This window comes from Nelumbo lutea, chromosome 1, assembly GCF_056320005.1.
Source record: "Nelumbo lutea isolate HS-2025 chromosome 1, American lotus-T2T, whole genome shotgun sequence".
Taxonomy (NCBI): Eukaryota; Viridiplantae; Streptophyta; class Magnoliopsida; order Proteales; family Nelumbonaceae; genus Nelumbo; species Nelumbo lutea.
In genome coordinates this window covers 35,462,044-35,485,629 of record NC_142684.1, presented here as the reverse complement: position 1 = coordinate 35,485,629, position 23,586 = coordinate 35,462,044, and the positions used below count along the sequence as shown (strand labels likewise).

Here is a 23,586-nt window from a genome sequence, read left to right as displayed (position 1 = left end):
TCAATTATGGCTCTGCGGTATTCTTCTATAGTGTTGTCTCTTCTCATGTTTGTTTCGCTCTTCATGGAAAACCCTAGTTCTCGTTAATTTTGTTTTTGTTTTTAGGCCATTTTAGATCCGATCATCTCATCCATGTAAACAAGAGACTACTTTTGCAAATTTTTAAGATTTTTGGTCCCTTTCTTCAATGTGGAAACTGATTCAGTTCTGCAAATTGTGTATTTTCTGTAATATATTTTAGTTTATTTTTTCGCCATTGATGTGGTTGCTTTAGTCTGTTGGTTCTGCAGTTTTTTCTTCTATCTTCTCTCTCTCTATAACTTTTAATACTTTTTTTTATTCTGAACTTCTTTATATGCTCATTTCCCTGTTACTAAGGATTCAGAAATGTGTTCACAAATTATTTTTTGTTAATCCATTTAATCCTATTAGCCTTGGCTGTGGAATTTGTGGTTGTCTGTAATTTGAGGTATTACCTTTTTGTCTGATGGTGTATTTTTTTTATCTATCTTTTCAGGCACTATTTAAAAAAATCCATAAAAGTTTTTTTTTTTTTTTCATTTGAATGTTAAGATGCCAACGTTTATGGCTCCTTGGTAACCCATTTGACTTGATGTTAACACGACGTAGTGTTTGCTATCACTACTTTTCTTGTTTTCTTTTTCTTTATTTTTGATGCATAAACAGCATGGTAGGATTTATACTAAGAAACTCCTGGATGTTTGATTGCATCTTGATTTTGATTTTCAGGTAGAAATTAGCAAATGTTTCTAAGACAAAAACTGATTAAGTTGTTACTTTGAGAACATTATGAGTGGTGCTCCCAAAAGATTGCATGAGGATGGAAGCCATCCTACTAATTCCAAACACCCACTTGAAGATAGCACCGTTTTTTCTAATTCCTCAGGGAAACTAACACAGTCAATTGCCATTGAATATCATCCACCCTTTGAACCAGGCCCAGATGGGCGGTTGGCAAAAGTCCCCCGGATTGAATCCTGTGAAGCAGATAAAAGATCACCTATTCTTCCAATTTATAGGATGCCGTCATCCTCTAATGAATTAGCTATGGACCATTCACTCACTTCAGAGAACAGGATGGAATCTAGAGACTCCAAGGACAACAGAGATTCCAAGGTTGAGAACAGAGATATTAAGGCAGAAGGAAGGGAATCATACACTGAAGGAAGGGTGGATTTTCAATCTTCCAAAGGTGAAAAAGATGTAAGGATAGAAGGTAGAGGAGATGATAATAAAGAATCAAAACATGATAGGGAAGCTCATGCAGGTTTTAAGGGTGAAATTAAGATTGAAAAGGATAGTTTCACTGCAGGAAGTTCTCACTTGATTTGGAAAGAACCTAAGGAACACCATAGAGTAAAAAGACATCCTGAAGCACTAGATGATGGTTTAGATCCATGGCGTATGTCACGGACTAATCTTCATGGTCCAAATGAGATCAGAAAAGAAGCTTTAACAAATGAAGAGCGGGATTATTTAGAAACACATGACACTGTTGGGGAGAACAAGGTCGATCTGAAATCTGAGGAAAAATTCAAAGAGAAGGAAAGGAAAAGAAAGGATGAAAAACACAGAGATTGGGGAGAAAGGGACAAGGACAGAAATGATCGTCGAAACAACTTGCAAGTAGGTAATAGTGGTAATGAACGGCCAACAAGAGAAGAAAGAGAAACAGAGAGGTGGGAGAGGGAGAGAAAGGATATTCCAAAAGACAAGGAGCGACCAAAGGAGAGGGAAAAAGATCATATTAAGAGGGAAACATTGAGTGGAGCTGAGAAGGAGGGCTTGCACAATGAGAAGGATTTGATGGATGGATCCATCAAAATACCTGAACAAGAAAATCCAGTACTAGAACAGAAAAGACACAAAGAATTTGATGGCTGGAAAGGTGCTGATAGGGATGCTAAAGAAAGGAGAAAAGAAAGGGAGGCAGATGTAGAAGGAGATAGGCATGAAAAGCGCACTAGGTGTTATGATAAGGAACCAGATGATGGGTGCATGGAGGGTGATGGAGGTACTGAAAGAGAAAGAGAAGTTTTTGGTTATGGTGTCCAACAGCGTAAGAGAATGCTTCGGCCAAGGGGTACAACACAAGCAGCTAATCGAGAACCTCGCTTTCGATCTCGTTCTCGGGATAATGAAGGGTATGTTCTAACATTTACCATGTTTCTAGGTTTTTGTTTTATTGAAAGCATATTTGTTATTCTAATGTATTATTGCTTGTTATACATGCATTGTCACTTTTTCAAACAATAATTATATATGCTTTATCTAGATTAATGTTTTATATTAACCACACATGATACATCAATGTATGGAAAACCGAGTCTTCCCAATCTTATGTTCTGTTATCATGCTGGTTGGATTTGTGATAATGTTTTAGGCAGGGATTTTCTTGTAATTAGAGCTTGCCATTAGAAAGTGCGGACTGGTGATTAAGTTAAATTTGTACAATATGAATTTGAAAGATTATGATAACAGTTCACCCCAATCAAATGAAATTCCATTTGTACAAAGATATTACTTTGTTTTTTCTTTTCTTTTTTTTTTTTTGGTTGTGGGGGCTGAGGCAGGGTTTTGCCCAGAGTTGTACATGCTTGTATCAATAATGCTTGGTAAACATAAAATTTATCTTTTTGCCACCAATAAAGAAGTTATAAATTGTACTCTTCATGTGGGAGTTCTGCTAAGTTGTATTTGGTTCATTTATGGATTTAAGAGGTGTTACAGACACCTGCATTTTGTTCATCTTCATTGCCATTACTTTCATTAATTTTCTTAATGAAAGTTTCAGTTATTGATGAAAAAATCTTCACTTTCTTAATCAAAGCAACAATAGTCTTCACTGCTGATGAAAAAAAAAAACACCACTTACCGAGCAAAGAAATTTACCTTGGCTAGTTATACCAGCTTTTAGTCTAAGGCAAGAAAAATGAATTCTAGCAATAAATTTGTTTTTGTGTCAGAAATCTTCCTTCTTGTTCTTATTCTTCTAACTACCATCTAGTAAATAATACAAGATGGGATACCTCCAAAATTGTCATATTAACACCTCCTAAGTGAAGCAATCTTCCCTACTAGCCATAAACAACCATAGTTTTCAAGGCGCCAAGGCGAGGCTAGGCGACTGGGGGGCGCCTTTTCGCCTAGTCGCTTGGGCGGGTGCCTAGGCGATGGATTTTTTTTATGTTAAAAACATAGATTCTAGGGTAGTTTCCTAGGTACCATAACCATATTTCTTTAATAATTATTCATGATATTCATAAGAAAAGTATAAATTTCATATTAAAGTATAGAAAATCAACATATTCATGAGAAGAAAAGGAAGAAGGAAAATAAAATTCAAAAAATATAGGGGCTGAACCCTTATTTTTGTTATAGGAAAAGAAGAAAATAAAAAGTATTGGTAGTAGTAGTAGTAGTAGTAGAAGAAGAAGAAGAATATATGGAAGAGGAAAATATGCTCTGGTTAGATAAAATTTTAAGTTCTTCCTTACTTATTGGTTCAGGTTTTTAAGTCTTTGAGGGTTCAATACAGAATTTAGCAATGTTTGTGTTGATTAAACCCTAATAAATAAGAAAATAATAAAAATAAATAAGTATATAAACACTCAAAATGATTATTTTAGTTTAATAAAGTCTATTTTATAATTATAATCTCAAAAAGAATGAATAAAAAAGTATTTTATAGTATAAAGTCCATTCTCAGGCTTACTGTTCTTGTAAAGATATTGGCTAATTCTCATATAATGTCACAACCTCCAGAATATTGCTTGACATTTATTCTCATTCTTAATCATGGTTGCCTTGTGGAAAATGTTGGATACGAATGAATGAAATATCCTATACTTGATTCCTTTAGTGAATTGGGGGTAGGCCTTACAGATACCCTCTCCACACACTATAAAATGTGAGACTCCTCTGCCTTCCTTTCATTTCTATGGCATCCATACTTTTTCAACAATTAGATTTCTCCACAGTCCTTATGATTCTGACAAGAAATGCAAAAGTGACTTTCCAAGAAGAGAGATGCAATGTTCAGAGAACCTGATCAGGCATAAAACCGAAGAAGGGAGAGGTTCACGGGTCGGAGGTTCAACCGGGGTCGAACCGTGATGACATGGCATATATGTATATATACTATGGGTTATATAAATACTATATATAATATCGTATTTATATTATTACCTTACCTTTGCTGGAGCCCCTTTTATTCTCTGATTCAGTTAATAAAATTACCTTACCTTTTTCAAAAAAAAGTACTATATATAATATATTTTACTACTTTTAATATACTTAAATATGGTGGATGGATGGAAAGTTCCTTTATTTTTAAAGCAAATGACCAGGGTTCAAGTTTTATAATTTGCATTTTCTTTAAAATACGAGTGTAATAAAGTGATATATACAATAAGAGTCATTAAATAACACAAGTAAAGAGGTGGGCTAGTAGTAGTAAAGTAATATATAAAAATAAGAGGTCATGGGCTCAAGTCTTCTCAAACTCATTTTAAAATTTCAAGTACTTAATGGCTGGTGGTTTCGTGAAACCAGCACCGGTTCATCGGTTTTCCGGTTAAACTGCTGGGTCAGCCAGTTTTCACTAGTTTTTTAGTAAATACGGTTATTGGGGTGTGACCGAAATGGTTAGGGCCCTGAGTCACAATTCAACTGGTCTAACTGGCCAGTCCAGTCTGGTTTTCTAAACACTTGAGAGATGTTGGACTGCTTCACCTTTCTTATGCCAAGACCCCCTAAGCCTAGCAGTTGGCAAACCTGGTCCAACTTAACCAAATGAATTTTGGAGGAGTCCTTCCAACTCGGCCAAAAAAACTCCCTCATGGTTTTTTTCCAATCTTTTAGCCACAACTACTAGAATGGGAAACATTGACATATAATAAGCAGGAAGGCTTGCAAAGACACTTTTAATAAGGACAAACACCTTTATATGGATACTTTGCCTTCCATGAAGCCAATTTCCCTTCCATCCTCTCAACCACAGGATCCAAAATGCTTTTGGAAGTGCACTTGGCCCCTAATGACATTATCAAGTACTTAAGACGGCAATTTTCTTCCATGAAGCCAATTTCTTTTCCATCCTCTCTACCACAGGATCCAAAATCTTTTGGAATTGCACTTGGCCCTATTGACATTATCAAGTACTTAAGACGGCAGGAAACCAATGCCACAACCGAACTCCTTGGCCGAGAGTCTAAGTTAGCAACATTTCCAATTGGAAGAAGTTCACTTTTGGCTAGATTAACTTTCAACCTAAACACAACTTCAAACCAATAGAGAAGGAATCTGAGGTGCTGCACTTGCTCTGCCTTAGCATCACAAAAGAAGAGGGTATTATCAACAAATTGGAACAAAGAGATCTTCCTTCCACCATTTCTTACATCAAAGCCTTCTGTTAGACCTTCATCAGAAGCTTTGGTTGTCATTCTACCCAAACTTCCCATCACAATAAGAAAGAGAAGGGGTGGCAACAAACCTCTAGAGATAGGAAAGTTACCCCTAGCTGGGACATTGACTAAAACCAAGAGTCTTGGATTGAAGATGCAAACCTTCATCCAATTCCTCCATTCTTGCCCAAACTACATCGTTTTAACAAGTAGTCCAAGAAATCCCAGTTGATGTGATCATAAGCCTTTTCTAGGTCCACCTTGCGTGCAATATATCTGTCTTGCTGCTTCTCAATCTTGAACCAATGCACTGGTGATAAGAATTCCTTGGATGTGCCAATTGTGGACAAAAGAAGCTTTCTGTTGTGAAATTAGAAAACTCATAACCTTTCTCAATGTTAAGTCTAATAACTTCACAATAATTTTATATACACTTCCAATCAGGCTGATCAGCTTGATATCCTTGAGGTGTTCTGCCTCATCCTTCTTTGGAATTAGAGAGATGAAGGTAGCATTAAGGCTTCTTCACAGGGTGGTCAATTCATGGAACTCCTCGATTACCTTTATTAAATATTCTTTAATAAATTCTCAGCGCTTCTTATAGAACAAGATGGTAAAACCATCGGGCTTGGAGTTGATGAAGATGGAAGTAACCAGCTGGTTTTCGAAATCTGTCTGAAAAAACTTGGAGTTGATGAAGATGAATTAAGTTCTATTCCAGTGACTTCTAAGACTCGTGGTAGCTCAAATAAATCTCACATTGTGCATGTCACTAAGGTGTTTTTGTGGCTAACAAGTACAAAAAATTGTATAAAAGAAGGGAAGCAAAGCAAAGAGTTTCTGGCCGTGGGGCTCATGATGGAGAGGAGGTTGTCCAGTTTAGCTTTGGCTGTAAGAACAGGCAGGTGATGGGTTCGCTTGTAGGGGAGGTGGAGACAAAGTTTCGGAGGAGAAGAATAGGGAGGGTGGCAATGAAGTTGAAAAAGGAATTTTTGAGGTGTCCTCAGAGGGACGGGGGAAGGAACAAGGTTGTATAGAGATCGAAAAGTTGGTTGACAGGGATGTCAAGGTTGACAAATCCTTAGGCTTGTTTTTCTTAGGAGTTGAGGTTTTTCCTAGGAGAGCTTTTGAAAAGTTTGAGTGGAACAATAGGGAAGAAAAGCTAAAGAAAGTCCTTGTTGAAGAAGGGGAAATTTGGAATGAGGGTGGACAAGGGTAGTTACTTGATGGGGAGGATTGACGTTGGAGTTTAGTAGGGGGTGGGGCTGTGAGACTTGATTTTGGGGAAGACTTTTTTGTTTGTGTCCGGTTTGGCATGTTTGTCCAAAGCAGAGTATGTTTTGTGAGTATTTATTTTTTGAAATGGGGAGAGGGTGCCAAGTATGTAGTAGGTGGTAGTCCTTTGGCTTTTTTTTTGGTGGTGGTTTCATAGCACCCAATTGTGGTTGTATGTTGTCTTCTTTTATTTTTTAATAAAAAATTTCTTTTACTATAGAAAAAGGGATCATACTAGTGTTTTAAAAGCGTGGGAAGGGCCCGGAGGCGTACGCCGCCGCGCCTCCAAGCGAGGCGCTCCCAAAACGCCTTGAGGCGTATGCCAGAGGCACTGACACCTCTGAGGCGTACGCCTCATGCACATCTGATGTAAAAAGACAGAAAAAAAAGAAAAAAGAAAGGGAAGGGAAAGAAAAAGAAAGAGAAGAAAAAAGGAGAAAAGGATAGGAAAGGAAAGGGAAGAAGAGATAAGGGGAAAGAAAGTGGTTTGCCCCCTGCCCCTTCGGTTCGCCCCCTTTTCAATGCAGCCCTATTTGTTTTTTTTTTTGAGTTAGGGGGGTCTTGCTTCGCTCGCTCGCCTCCGCTTCGACAAGACACCCCCCCCCCCCCTTTCAACTAATGTTATGCATTTTTATTCTTCTTAATATAAAAGATTTTTATTAAAATAAAGAAAAAATGAGATCCCCCTTCCTCTTCATCCTCCTCCTAACCCTCCTCCCCTTAAGGAGGCTTACACCTCCTTGTGTTTGAGAGGCTTATGCCTGTCGCGTTCTGAACTACGCCTCTAGGTAGTGGAATGCCTCGCGTCACGCCTCCGCGTTTAAAACATTGGCTCAGACGCTTTGTCATCTTCCATAACCCTCACAGGATAAGGGTTCTCTGTACTGTGTTGTGCACCACTATATGATATGTGGTCCCATTACTCTTCCTACTTGGACAATGATAGGGTTGTATCTAATGATAAAAAAATTATGAGGTTCTATCTCTCTGTTTTCTCTTCTAGCTTAACAATCTTTGATATGTTTTTGATAAGGAAAAAGGAAAACCCTCAAGTGGAAAATGGTTTTTGTGGTTCTTTTTCACTGTCAAAATTACTAATTGTGGTTCTCCTTAGTTACCAATTTAAGTGGCTTGTAAGACATTGTCACACTATCTTCTAAACCTTTATGGCTTTTTACTCATTATTATATGTTAACTGTCATATATACTTGATTATGCATTTTGTTTGGACCTGCAAGATTACATTATAAACAAAAATAAAAGTAACGTGGTGGTGTTAAGATTGTCTTTGTTTAACACTTGTTATTCAGGGATTTGAATCAAGCAACATTTGTTTAGTCTACAGTGGTTAGGAGTTGGTAATTTGAGAACATGCTATGCAGTTTTTTGAACAGTTTTCTCTTTTTATGATGGTATATGCTTTTGATATATTCTTGTGGCTTAAACCATGCTAATTATTTCTTTTTCTTTATTTGCAGATCTCAAGGTCAGCCATGATATTCTTATATTTGTTGATAATTTATTCAAGTTGCAGCCAGTGAGAACATCTTTTAACTGTGCATAGCAGCCTTTTCTTATTCCATTGACTTGGCCTTGTTTTTCCATATATTGATGTCTTTATGTTAATTCTATTTTATTTGTACTTCAAGATGATTATCGTTGGTAGAAGTATTTCGTTGTAAGATTTTGAAATTTGAAGTCTTCTAGTCAATATTGTTGATTTATAGTTATTAGGAGGCTGTTTATTCATAACTAGACCTGTTCACGAGTGGTCTGTTGGGCCCAACTTTACACTGTTTTGGACTTGGGCATTGGACCTGGTCTATTCAAATTTTGTCAAAAGCCTAGCCCATAATAAGTCTATTCTTACAAATGTGTGCAGAGAAAGGCACCTAGATCAGATGGTTTCACTTTGGCTTCTTCAGGGGTTTTGGGAAATTATAAAAGTTGATCTAAAGGAAGCATTTGAAGAATTCTATGATAGTGACATTATTATGTAGGGACCAATGGAACTTTTGTGGCTTTGATCCCTACGAACCTTGAAGTGGCCCATTCCAAAGACTTCAGAGCAATCAATTTGGTTGGAGGTTTCTACAAAATAATTTCCAAGATCCTGTTCATAAGGTTTAAGGACATGTTGCCTTCCATCATCTCCCAATCTCAAGGGCCATTTGTACAAGGAAGGCAAATTATTGACAAAATATTGGTGGCCAATGAATGTGTACAAGACACAAAGAGAAGGAGGAAGAAAGGTTTGATGTGTAAGCTAGAGTGCTAGACCTAGAAGAAGCCTATGATATGGTAGATTGGTCTTTTTGGGATTTGGCCTTAGAGAGGTGGCTTTGGTGAGAAGTGGAAGAAATGTGTAATGGGGTGCCTAAAATCATGCCAGTACTTGATTATGGTGAAGGGGACTTAGACAAGGGGACCCCCCTTTTACCTTTTCTCTTCACCAGTATTAGTAATGTTTTTAGTAGATGATCTCTAGAGCGGATAGACTAGAGTTGGTATTTGGGTGGAGGATAGGGAAGGAGAATGCTATTTCTCACATTTGGAGTTCATTGACAATATCCTAAGTTTTTGTGAAGATAGAAGTGTGGAAGGAGCAGAATCTACATTGCTTTATCAGGTGTTTTTAAGGATTGCCAAATTTAAGAATTGCTGTATGGTGGGAGTCAACACTGAAGAGACAATAGTGGGAAGATATGCTAATGGATAGGTGTGCGAGGGGAGAGTGTCCTGTGAAATACCTAGATTTACCTTTGGGAGGAAAATCCTTAAGCCTACAACTTTTAGAATCCAAACGTGGATAGATTCTGAAGCTTCAACTGGAAAATGAACTATATTTCTTTGCAAGGGTAGTATTACTTTGACAACTCTATTGTTGTTAATCTACCTGTTTGTTTCCTGTAAGTATTTAAAATCCTGATCATGGTTGTGAGAATATTATGAGGGATTTTCTTTGGGAGCCTGGGAAATTTCAAATAGCAAAGACAAAAGGATAGGAGATTAGTAAGTGTAAGACAGTCTCACAATTCACTTTGCAAAGGACACATATTAGGAGAGATGCACTAATTCAGAATTTTCTTTTGAAGATTATCCCAAGTGATGATTTTCTCATGTACCACCTCCTAGATCACATTTCTTTTGGGGGCTGGTTCCACGGGGAACATGGTGTAAAATATGTTGAGGTAGGCAGTGAATGATATCCTACAACTGACCAGATGACATTGTAAATCTGTAAACCATTCTTGTTACAAATTAATAGAACTCCTTGATTGTTACTAATAATAAAATAATGTGGATGTGCACAACTTGTAATTTGTCCTTCGTTTCTTATGACTATCATGTACTGTATAAAATGCTTTTTTTCAATGGAGTAGCTATAAGACAAAGGAGGTTTCATGTGATGAACGTTGCATTGATTACGAACTATATCTCCCCAGTATTCATAAAAAAACTATGCCCCCCAGTAAACACATAGAGACATAAATAGCAGTGTTAATAATGGTACGAGGCGATTACTAGTCATTGTGGCCTCTCTATCTCTAGTCAATGCAATGGCTAATTGGTATTTAGTCTTTGTCTAGTCAAATAATCAACAGAAAAATTTATGTTCTAAATTTAACATATTGATGCAATCTCTAAATTACTATAAACTGTAAATATCCAATAATAGAATGATATAGAACATTTAATTTATAGTTTCTGTTTTGTAAACATAAAAAAGAAAGGCCAGGTGCTAGGGAGTTAAAGCCTCTGTTTTTGAAAGAAGAGTTTGACCTTGACCATTTGATTCACCCATTGTTTGTGCATGTGGAAATCTTGTACCAGTACAATACAAATTGTGAGAAAATTTAAAAGAACCTGGCTACTGTCTTCTTTTATCTTATGCCTTTATTTGTATTTTATACACCATCAAACAACCATATGCCATCACAATTACTTGAGTAGAATGCATATAACAAAATCAAAGCATTTATTGTATTATTTCAAATAATTAGAGATAAAATCATAAAAACAATCAAATAGGATTTTAAAGTAAGATTGTGGTTGACTACATTGACTAGTTAATGCTTTCTCATCCTAGGTGACTGTGTCATGAGTATCGACTGATTAGTTTGTGGTTTAGTCAATCTGGCCGTCAACTGACTAGTAAATGCTTTGTGGACATTGATAAATAGATAGGAAATGATTCCTTGTGGATCTCTTAAATTATTTAAACTTCATTTAGAAATTCTCTTAGTTATTCAAAAGTGGAACATTTAACATTTTGGGATATTGAAACTATATATGCAGATAGTAGTGTGGTTTCCCCTTACCTTTTCCTTTTGGTGGTAGAGGTTCTGAGCAGATTGATTTCTAGGTCTAGCCAGTTGCATCTCTTTAAAGGATGGGAGGTGGAAACACTGGGAAGGAATAGCGTGGTGGTATCCCATCTCCAGTTTGTAGATGACATCTTGATCTTTTGTGAGGGGGAAAATACTAATGGGGTAGAAGTCTTGAAGCTAGTGGTTAGCCTCTTTGAAAGAATGTCTAACTTAAGAAACAATGGGAATAAGAGTGCGGTGGTGGGTATAAATGTTATCGAAGAGGAGTTGTGTTCATTTGTGGAGATCTTGGGGTGTGAGAGAGGTGTGTGGCCTTTAAAATATTTAGGCTTACCTCTTGGTGGCAATCCGAGGTCTATCAGCTTTTGGAACCCTGTGGTGGAGAGAATTGAGAAAATGCTTGCTGGTTGGAAAAGGAATTACATCCCTGTAGGGGGGAGAATTACTTTGATCAAATCCACCTTGGCTAACCTCCCTGTCTATTACATGTCTGTTTTTAGGATGCTTCAAGCATTTGTAAAGTGAATAGAAAAATTGAGAGACTTCTTGTGGGAGACTGGAGATAGAAGAAAAGATCATTTGGTTAGGTGGGAGAAGGTGGTCAAAAGGAAGGAGGAGGGTGGGTGGTCTGGGAAACATTAGGAAGGAAAACACTGCACTTTTAAGCAAGTGCTTGTGGCGTTTCCCCCTGGAGAATGGCAGATTGTGGCATAAAGTTGTCTCAAGCTAACAATGCTGGTATTCATGGGCTTTCTAGGAATGGCTGGGATGCTGGTATTCTGCATATAGTTGGCAATGCTACATTGCAGAAAGCAGTGCGTGGTATTCATCCTCGAGTCCTTGAGCACATCAGGTATGACTTGGTCTCTGGTTTTAGGATCAAATTTTGGGAAGATGTGTGGGTTGGGGATCTTCCCTTGAAAGTGGTATTCCCTTCATTGTATGCTCTCTCAAGCCTTGAAGATAATCCCGTTTCTAATTTCTTTGGGTCTTCTTCTTCCCCTTGGGAGGGTTGGGACTTAGGGTTTGTGAGAAACCTTAGAGAATCTGAAATTCTTGTTGTGTTAAACCTTTTGAATATCTTGGATAACTTGGTTTTTGATGAGTCTAGGGAAGATAAACGAGTGTGGAATCTCAGTCCCTTTGGATCTTTCACTTGTAAATATTTCTTCTCTTCACTAGTGGCCTCTCCTCCTCCCCATCCTTTCTCTATTAAAGAAGTCTGGTGTGCCCCTGTCCCCCAAAAAGTCGGTGCTTTTTACTGGGAAGCTTATCATGAGAGCATCAACATGGGTGATCTGTTGCAAAAGAAAAGGCCAAATTGGTGTTTGCTCCCAATTGGTGCATTTTGTGTAAGTTGAATGGTGAGAGTGCTATCCATCTCCTTATTTCCCGCCCTTTTGCTTGTATTTGTGATTGGTTCTGCTCTCTATTTGGTTGCAGGTGGAGCCCTCCCATTAGTTTGGAATTGGAAGTGCATGAGAGCAGAAATTGTGTGGACTGTGTGGGAAGAAAGGAACTTAAGAATTTTTGGGGATAAAGAAAGAAACAAGGAAGTAATCTTGGAGACTATTACTGTTAGAGTTGCTCATTGGGTGAGGACTTTGAAGCTTTTCTCTGATTTTTCAGTGGAGGATTTTTTCCGAAACTGGAGGTCGATTGTTTTTTCTTCTAGGAATCAAAAGGTCTTGGAGGTTTGGTCTCTCCCAAGTGAAGGCTGGATGAAACTTAACTTTGATGGAAGTAGTTTTGGTAATGCATGTCACTCCAGAATTGGATTAATTTGGGATGGGAATGGGATCATTTGTGGCTTGTTTTTGGGGCCTATTGGGCAGGATGACTCTGTGAGAGCTGAGCTCTTGGCGGCTATTGTTGCGGTGCAAAAGGCCAAGGAAATGGGGATTGCAAGATTAATAGGAGATTCTAAAATAGTCATTGGATGGCTTAAAAAAAGAGAAGGGGTATTATGGCAATTCAGAAATGATCTCAGACGGTTGAAGCTGCTGTCAAGACATATGCAAGTCCAGTTAAGATGGGTGAGGAGGTCTGCTAATGGTTTGGTGGATGGCTTGTCTAAACAAGGGGTGAATAGACATCATTTGTTTTGGGCTCAATGTTAGCTGGGTAGTGGGGCTCCCTGCTGTCTTGGGTGGTATCTCTAACAACTTCTTGTTGTACTATTCTCTTTTTAAGTTCTAATAAATCTCTTTAAGTTGCTGATAAAAAAAGCAGTGTGGTTTCTCTAAATTGATCTCTTGGCCAACTTAAACCAATTAAGAATGTTCTCTAGCAGATTATATTAGTAATTAGTTTTTTAAACTTCTAAAACCTCCTAAATCCATTCTATGAATGATTTGTCTCAAAAAATGGACCCACTATCAAATTAAGGGGCCACTTATTTAATAATAATGATTGAACTGAAAATTGCTTTTTCTTTAGTCGATTTAAATTGCCATATAATAAAATATGTGTGGGCATAGGTTTTGAGACCACATGATCACTATGTAAGTACTATTTGACCTATTGTGCAGCTATTGGGAATCTTGTCATTCTTGAATATTGTTTTGACAGAGAGAAAATTCATAAGGTTTAATTTGAAAGCAGTAGCCTTGGGAATCTGTGGCCTAAAAAGGGGTGGGAGAGCTTTTTAGAGATCAAGAGGGTTATGTGGTTGCAATTTTCTTGGGTGCAATTTGAGTGGGAGATTTATCAAGGGCAGAACTGATGGCTGTAATTCAAGGATTGTAGAGAGCTATTGGAATGAATAAGAAGAAAAATAAAACAGCAGTAAAAAGAATTTAATCAAAGAATATTAGGAAGAAAATAAGAGAATATGCAGAACAAGAGGAAGAAGAAGAAGAAGCTAGGGGAAGAGTGGAGAAGGAGATGAGAGTTCGATGATCTCTCTCTAGTCCCCTAATTACTTTTATTAATTCTAATGAATGTATGGTATAATTACAGTGATACCCTTAGTGGGGCGACCAGCTCATAGACATAAAAGAAAGCTTAACAGGTCCATATAATCAAGGGCCATTAACACAAAAGCATGGTTTGCAATATCTGAAATATCCCCTTTTGCTAGGTGTCGATATGGAATTTTTTGGCAATCTTTTTTTCCCAAATATGTCTGATACTCTGATATTTTACCGGTATGCCAATGATATTGCAAACCACTGATGTTTAAGGTTTAAAATTTTAGAATACTATTAAAAACTTTTTGATATCCTGTCCGTTGGCTTGCTGTATTTGGAATTGGTTTACTGCCCTCTTTGGATGCAGGTGGGCTCCTACTAGCTTGGGTAGATTGTTTGATGTTTCCTTGATCAGGTGCTCAAAGAAAAAAGGATGGTTAATGTGGAAGTGCACAAGGGATTTATCAAAAAAAATTGTGGAAGTGCACTAGGGCTGTAGTGTCATGGACCTTGTGGGAGGAAAGGAACACAAGAATATTTAAAGAAAAAGAAAGGAGCGTAGAGGTGTTGACAGAAAACATTACTATAAGAGTAGCACAATGGGTGAGGACGGTGGAATTGTTTGTAGATTTTACACTGATTGACATACTCAATAATTGGTTGGGGGGGGGGGTAGTTGCATCTTCTTCCAAAAAACCAAAATGTATTATGAGTGGACAGCACCAGGTAGAGGTAGGTGGAAGTTAAACTTTGATGGTAGCAGTGTAGGCAATCCCAGGCCATCTGGAGATGGGGGAGTAATTAGGTATGGGAGTGGAAATATTCTTGCAATGTATTCATGTACGATAGGTGAAAGGGATTCGGTAACGGCAGAAATGAAAACAACAACTGTTGGAGTGCAAAAAGCTAGGGAGTTGGGAGCACAAAGTCTGATTGTGGAAGGTGATTCTAAAGTGGTAATTGGTTGGTTGTTAGATGGGATGAAGACAGCTGGGTGTTTCAGAAATGAAAGTAGGTGTTTTAAATGGTTCTCAAAGGATATGCAGGTTGAGGTTCATTGGGTACAAAGATTAGTCAATAGCCTGACTGGTGGTTTGGCCAAGCAGGGAGTTAATAGACAACAATTTTTTTGGGCTATGCTGTAGCCGTTGTAAAATACTAGGGGTGCTACTTGGACGGGCCCAACCTGAGCCCGAACCGGCCCAACCTGAGCCCGAACCGGCCCAACCTGAAATTTTACATTGGTTGGGCTTGGATTTTCGGTTCTCAGGCTTTTTTATTTTTCGGGCCAGGCATGGGCCTAGAACTTAGGTAGCTCGAGTCCGGCCCGAGCCCGACCCAACTATATAAATTCATACATACATATGTGTATATGTGAATTTTTGCATACATATTTACATATATACATATATGTTTTACCAAAAGAAATACATATATGTATATATATTTGCATAAATGCATACATACATGTATAATTTTAGAGTGGGTTCATCGGGTTTGGGCCTTAAGCCCAAATTTCAGGGTTGGGCTTGGGTTGACCATAAACTTGGCCCGACCTGCCCGACTTGTATCCCTATAAATACAAGGGATGGGTGGGATAGCAGAGGATAATTGATTTCTATTTGATTGTAATCACAACTTCTTGTTGTATCTTTTGTTTTTTCTAATTAATGATTGTATCTCTTTTCTTGTTGCAAATAAAAAAAATCAACATATTTTTCTTAAAAATATCTTCTTATAAGAACAATGGGGAGTTGGTAGCTGTGTAATTCATAATTGGCTTACTATTTTGCTATGATTCACTTACTAAGTCACCATAATTCTAAAGAAAAAGTAAAATGCATATAGCTAGAAAAGAGTATTCTCAAACTAACCAAAAATTATAGTAACAAAAAAGACAAAAGTCAAAATGGCAAGTAATTGACATATTTAATGATGAGAAGATAGCTAAAAAACCTAAAAGGAGACATAGAGTAAGATATCTATTCTCTCAATTTTCTCTTATTTGACTTATATAGTTCTGTTCTTATGGTTCTTTGAGCCTTAAATGTGCAATTATGTATTTTGTAATGATTCCTTGAAGGTTTATCAACTAATTACATGTCTCTAGAAATCTTTTTAAAATTTTTAGACTTTCCAAATATCTTAGCGAATTGAGTGAAGTATCTCTAAAATTTTCCGTCTCTACATGGTGAAATGTCCATTGATATCAAAATTAAGAATCATGCATAAAAGATAACTAATAATAAAGGACAAGTAATAAAAGATAGTTTAGGACCCATTTGGCCCAATATTTCTATACTCCTGCTCAAGCTGATTATAGATGCCAATCATACCTAGCTTGTTTACATAATGTTGTAGCTTTGCCTTAGGAACTACCTTTGTCAAGGCATTTGCTAATTGTTCTTCAAAGGCAATAAATGGCAGACACACTCCCCTTGATGCTACTTTCTTTCATATGAAACGTCTATCTACGTCAATATGCTTTGTTTTGTTATGCTCGATTGGATTATGAGCAATGCTGATAGCTGCTTGATTATCACAGTATAACATCATTGGCTTTCATAGACAATGCCCGATTCCTCTAGGAGAGATCTAAACCACAAAAGCTTTGATACACCATGGGCCATAACCCTGTACTCTGCCTTATTTGATGATCTAGCCACTACAGATTGCTTCTTACTCCAAGAAACAATGTTACTTGCAATTAGTATACAATAATAAGAAGTAGATCTCCTATTATCAATGCAACCCAACCAATTTGCATCTATGTGTTTTTAGGAGGATGCATAAATTGATTGATCACGCTTACAATATAAGAGATATCGGGTTGTGTCATGCAAAGATATAATAACTTCCCAAGAAGTCTTTGAAACACTTCCCTATATGCCAATAATTCACTGCCATTGGTTGAAAGCTTGTGCTTCAGATTTGTAGGTGATGATGTAGGTTTAGCTTCAAGTTTACTAGTTTTAGAAAGAAAGTCAAGGGCAACTTTTGTTGGGAAAGAATATACCTTTTTTGGACCGAGCAACTTCTATTCCCAAGAAATATTTCAACCCCCCCTCCCCCCCTCCAAAGTCCTTAATCTCAACCTTAGTATTAAGGAACCACTCGAGGCTTTGAGCTTCTTGTAAACGTTTCCAGAAACAACAATATCATCAACATAAACAATGTGAAAAGTAGGGGTGTACAATATTGATAAAAAAAGTAGGGGTGTACAATCGGTCAGTTCGGTTTGGTTAGAATTGAGGACCTAATTGACTATTCGGTTTGACCATTTTCTCCAATCGAACCGAACCAAACTAGAGTTCAGAATTGAACCGACTCTAACCGAATTAGTTTTGGTTTGGTTCGGTTTTTGGTTCGTTTGGGCCCAATTCCACATAAATGACAAACATCGATCAACAACTAATAAATAATTTATAATTAATAAGTGTTATTAATTAAAAGCTAAAATGGCCCCAAAACCCAATGGTTTTAATTAATTGACTATTATTATTAATTGAAAGTTAGATTATCCCAAAGCCCAATGGTTCTAATTAATTTTCTATTATTAATTAAAAGCTATGCCCAAAGCCCTATGGCAATGGGGAATTGGCGAATTGGGCATTTTTCAAAAAAAAAAAATAATGAACAATTAATGATTAGTCTAGGTTTTAATTAACAATTATTAATTAATAGTTATTCACAAACAGTTAAAGCCCATTGGGAAATATAATAATTAATTAGCATAAAGTATTAAATAGATCACATTAAATATTTAATATACTTCATTAAATAAACACTAATTCGGTTTTCGATTCAGTTCAGTTGAAAATCTCAACCAAATCGAACCGAAACCAAAAGTCGATTTTTTTTAAAACAAAATCGAACCGAACCGATATTCGAATTAACCAAACCGAACTTGCTTACTTGGTTTGGTTTTCGTTTGATTGAACACCCCTAGTGAAAAGTCACCAAAGAATCTCTCCTCTTAATAGAGGGTAAGTAAAAAAACTAACAATAGTAGCATGAGACTTCTCAAACCATGCTCTAGGGGATTGTTTAAGTCCATAAAGAGACTTCTTTAATTTGCAAACCTTTCCCTGCATATCCTTACCATGCATACCAAGAGGAAGAAACATATAAACTTCTTCATGTAGATCCTCATTTAAGAGAGTATTCTTAACGTCAAACTAATTGGGGGCCCAATCAAAACTAGCTACCAAGGACAAGAGAATCCTAATGGAAGCCATCTTATCTATTGGAGTAAAGGGCTCCAAGTAGTCTATGCCATATTTGAGTATACCCCTTGGCCACCAAGTGAGCCTTAAATCTCTCAATAGTACCAGCAACATGGTACTTAATAGTATAAACCCACTTACAACCAATTGGTTCCTTCCCTTCTAGCAAGTCGACAATCTCCTAGGCATTGTTTTTGTGCAATGTTTCTATCTCAATTGTCATAACGTCCTTCCATTCTGGTTTAGACAAGACTTTTGATACAGATTTAGGGATGGGTTGAGAAGAAACAAAGGCTAGAAAGCAATAATAGGATGGAGAAGTCAAGCTATAAGAGAGCTTGGAGATATTGTGAGTTGCACATTTACTTTTACCTTCTCTTATAGCATTGAGTAGGTCAAGGTCTGGAAAGGTGTAAGATGGGGCTGGAGTAATGGATGCTTATTTTGTCATCCTTCAGTAATTGGTGGTGCAAGAGGCTGAATTGATGATATGGGAACAACTTATTCTTGCCTGTGTCTTTTCCTTTGGTACCACCTCTAAATGATGTAAGGGGTAATAAACGATGCTTTAAAAGGTGTGCCCAGGTGCCCAGGTGAGGCACATTTTATGGTATGCGCCTTGCACTTCAGCCAAGTTGTGCGGCTTTTGTAAATCTATGCTTTTTTTTTCTATTTTTTGTGCTTTTTTTTGAAAACCCCATATTTGCTAATGTTGCTCATTGATTTATCCTAATACATGATATTTTTAAAAGACACTTAAAAGTTATAAATCCTTTTCTTTTATAGGGATTACAATTTAAAAATTTAAGACCCTGATATGGACTTGTTTAGGCTTGCCTCAAGGGACTTGGTACAAAGGCGGCTTGTAGAATTTGGAATGCATAATGTTTAACATCACATTAGCTATTTGAAGTAATCCAATTGTAAAAGAATAAAGAGATTTAAGAGTCTACATAATTGATATGTTCTATATGTTATGCTTGATTTTATTTTTAGATTTTCATTTAAATATGTTTTACATGTTATGTTTATGTATTTTAATTTGAGGTAATAGGTTTTTTTAAAAACATTTATTTTTTAATTAATAATGTGCTTTACTATTTTCAATATTTTGCATTTTTTAAAATTTTTTGGCATTTTTGTATCTTGCTTCAAAAAAGGCATGGGCCTCACGTCTCAGGCGCAAAATGTGCTTTAATATGTATTTTGCATTTAATAATGTGCTTTATTTTTAAATTTTCATTTAAATATGTTTTTCATGTAATGTTTCTATATTTTAATTTGTGGTAATAGTTTTTTTATAAACATTTATTTTTTAATTAATAATGTGCTTTACTATTTTTCAATTCAATATTTTGCATTTTTTAAAAAGAATTTGGATTTTTTTTTGCATTTATTCACCTTGCTTAAAAAAGGAACGCGCCTCATCTTGTGCCTCGCGCCTTTGGCCGAAAATTCCCCTTGCACTTTTTTTTGCACCTTGCGCTTTTAAAGCACTGGTAATGAAGGTAGGAGGAGTAAGAGGAGGAGGTGGAGCAAGAATAGAAGGTGAAGACTCAACAAGAGTAGTAGAAGAGTGATTAGGGGACTAAACTAAGGTGGGAGTAAGAAGAGGGAGATCAAATAATTCAATGGAATGCTCCCCCTTAGGGGGAAGACTATAGAAAGGAACAGAGTCTGCAAAAATGACAACCATAGGAGAATACCGAGTTTCATTGACAGAATTATAACAATAGCCCTTCTTTGTGGATTCATAACCCAAGAAAATGCATTTATGGGCTGTAGGTTTGAATTTATGCCTTTGAGATCCAAGGATGTGGACATAGTAACTACACCCAAAGACATGAAGAGGAAGAGAGAAAGATCACCACTATGAAAAAGGAGGCTGAAGAGAGACTTGAAACCCAAAACCTAGTAAGGCATATGATTGATTAGATAGGTGGCAGTACACCCCCCCAAAACATCATTGGAACTTGGGATACGAAGAGAATGCTCTAGGTGACTCTAACAATATGATGGTTTTTCCTTTTTGTACTCCATTTTGTTGTAGAGTATAAGTATAGGAACTAGGTAAGAACAAATTCATGAAAATGTTGCACAATTTTTTGAATTTCATCATGAGAATGTATTAGATAAATCCAAGTATATTTGTAAAAATTGTCAATAAATAGTATGAAATACATATGGCCACCTAATGCAATAAATGATATGGCCCCCACACATTAGAATGAATAGTATGAAGAGGAAAAGATCTTTTGTTACTTAATGGATATGGATTTCTATTGAAATAGACTTCAAAGCAAATTGTTGAGGTTGTACTAAGCTATTTTGAGGCACATTTAGCAAGTATATCCCATTCGCCTCATGGCCAAGGTTCAAAATTTCGATACCTTACGCCCTGTATCGGGCGTATCCTATCATATCAGTGGCTTAACGATACACCCCTACAGGGGTCGTATTAGGGTCTGACCTGATTTAGGGGGTAGACCATCCTTAAACCGACCCCTCTGAACCAGTTTCAAAGAAAAAAAAGGAGAGAGAGCTTCAATACAGGCCAATACTCTCCTACCGACATATTGACCTGTATTGATATTTTGAACCTTGCTCATGGCCACTTTCAATATTTTTCCTAGACTTTAGGTCCTAAAAAACATAATAAATGGAAAAGAAAGTTATGATGCAATTCAAGGATTTTGTTAAGTTATTAATAGAAAGAAGATTAGTGTTAAGCTTGGAAACATGAAGGATAGAAGATGGGGTAAGGGAGTCTGAGGTCCTGATGTTTCCCTTGCCAGAAATAGGGGCAAGAGAACCATCAACAAGGGATATTGTCGCGACCTAACAGAAGTTGGTAAGAGTTAAAAAGGTTAGATATGTTGGTCATATGATTATAAGCACTGGAAGCTTTAGTTGTTGATGGACCATTTGGGAGGAAAGAAATGATAGGATATTTGAAAGTAAAGAAAAATGCAAGGAAGCTTTAGTTGAAACAATAACATTGAGGGTGGCGCATTGGGTAAAAATCTTGAAGCTGTTTTCAGCTTTTAAGGTCGAAGACTTTTTCAGGGTTTGGGGACTTATTGCTGCTTCATCATCTACAAGACGACAGTTTTTTGAGACTTGGTCCCCTCCAAAAGATGGTTGGAAGAAACTGAACTTTGATGGGAGTTGTGTGGGTAACCCAGGCCCTTCAGGTATTGGAGGGGCCCTTAGAGATGAAAATGGATTTATTATTGCTCTGTACTCCAGTCCTGTGGAGGAGGTTGATGTGGCAAGGGCAGAGTTTCTAGCTGCAGCATATGGGGTTGAGAAGGTTAAAGAGTTGGGGATTAATAGAGTGATCATCGAGGGAGACTCAAAAACTGTGATAAAATGGTTGCAGAAAGGGGAAGGGGTGACATGGCAGTTGAAGAATGATTTCAGAAGATTTAAATGGATGTCAAGGAACATGTCAATCCAGGTGGGATGGGTTAGGAGATCTGCCAACAGTTTGGCAGATGGCTTAGCAAAGCAAGGGGTTCAAAGAACATATATGTTTTGGGCACATTTGTAATTCTGTTCTGGGTCAGCTTACTAAGCTGATTTCTTTTGCAACTTCTTGTTGTATCCTAAAGCATTTTAATTAATGAAATTCTTTCAAAGTTATTGATCAATAAAAAGGGATTCTATGATTATCTGAAATAGTTGCATGATTTGCAAAGGTGTGAATACTTGTGTGAGCAATGGTGGATGAAGAGGCATTACCTGAAAAGTTGGAAGCTGCAACTACGGATTCCATATGATCAATAAGTCCATATTTCTAAAGTTTTTCTTTTACAATTGCAAGTTACTCTATATCTGATTTCTCATCAGAAGATCCTTTTCACCCTTTGGTATAGTAGCCACATTAGCATTCCCACTCTTCCCAGTCATTTTACTATTATTGTTGTTCCTAAATCTTACCAAAAAAAGTTGTGGATGTAACTTCCAGAAAGTGTTCTTTGTATGCTTGGTCTTCATACACTATTCACATACCTCTTTCTTCTCATTGGCCCCCTTGGACTTCACCCCAGCATGCGAAGTGATCAATAGGTGGCCCTTGCAACTGTACTTGCTACCTATTCTCTTCACTACTAACCATTACAGATGCCTGAGATAGTGTCACCTCATCCTTTGTCAATATATCTATCTAATAATGTCATATTCAGGGTTGTGTCCAATAAGAAACTCAAAGACCTTGTTCCTCTCTACCTGCTTTCTATAAGTCTTAATATCTTTCATCCTTTTTCACACAATAGTTTCCTTCGCATCAATCTCCTGCTAAAGGGACTTCAACATAGAATAATACACAGCTATATCCTATAGTTTTTCTCCCCCTTTCTTAGACCATTCACATCTTTCTTCAACTTGTAGGCTCTGGCCACATTCTATTTTCGAGAGCAAGTTTCTGTTATGTTGTCCCAGATTTCCTTAGTTGAATCCATCCACAACTAGTGCCGACTGATATGAGGTTGCATGGTGTAAACTAACCAACCAATAACACTATGATTTTCATGCATCCATTTCTCATAGGTGGAATCCGTTGGATTCTTATTACTACCTGTAAGATAGCCCAACTTCCCTCTATTGCAAACATGAACCCACAGATTGTGACTAAGCAAGGTAGTTGGTTCCATTCAGCTTAATTGTAGTCACAGCATTTAGTTAAGTATCTAAAGACCTTGCTGGATCAACTCTAAACTCTGGTTATTTCATCACTACTCCAAACTGCTCCATTAATTTAACCTCTTAAACAATCTTTTGGAAACGAACTGATTAAAGTAATCCAACACTACAGGTTTCCAGGCAGCAAAACACAAGAAACTAGAATTTTCACCAACCCTGCAATTTGGGAGAAGAGGAGAAAAGACAGCCACTTCTACCAGCCTTGTCAGAATCCTTCCTTACCTGAATCAATCTCCAAGAGCCAAACACTAAGCTGGATCAACCTCCTTGACCTTTAAGTTGATTCCTTCTCTAGCCAGCTAGAGTTCTTAGGCTGAATCTCCGATTACCTTCTTGGGCTTCAGGATAGATTCTATATGTTTCCAAAAACCTCTACCAATCAGTCTTCAATCATCCAAAAACATTCAGCAATCCAACTCTCCATACACATCCAATGGAAGGGTGTATGGGATTAAGAGAAAAAACAAAAAGGTTGGGGTTGCTCTGATAAAAAGAAGAAAAACAGAAAGCAGAAAAAAGTATTTAATCAAAGAATAGTAAGAAGAAAATAAGAAAATATGCAGAACAAGAGGAAGAATAAAGTAAGAGAAGAAGGGAGAAAGAGATGAGAGTTTGATGATCTCTCTCCAGTCCCCTAATTAGTTTTCTTAATTCTTATGAATGAATGTATAATTACAAAAATACCCTTAATAAGGTGGTCAGCTTATAAACA

General features: G+C 37.0%; 1 protein-coding gene across 3 annotated transcripts in view; it reads left to right on the top strand.

The window, feature by feature from the left end:
- Nucleotides 1-23,586, top strand: part of LOC148874256 (zinc finger CCCH domain protein) — a 60,980-nt gene that overhangs the window by 331 nt on the left and 37,063 nt on the right. For 2 of the 3 annotated variants that reach the window (XR_016100100.1, XM_088947929.1), the window contains exons 2-3: nucleotides 751-2,165; nucleotides 8,180-8,257. Coding sequence is in view for 1 of the 3 variants with exons in the window: in XM_088947929.1 (XP_088804055.1) it covers nucleotides 1,973-2,165; nucleotides 8,180-8,257 (271 nt within the window). In the remaining 2 variants the exon portion in view is untranslated. The remainder of the gene's footprint in view (nucleotides 1-750; nucleotides 2,166-8,179; nucleotides 8,258-23,586) is intronic. The other variant, XR_016100094.1, reaches the window with a different exon arrangement.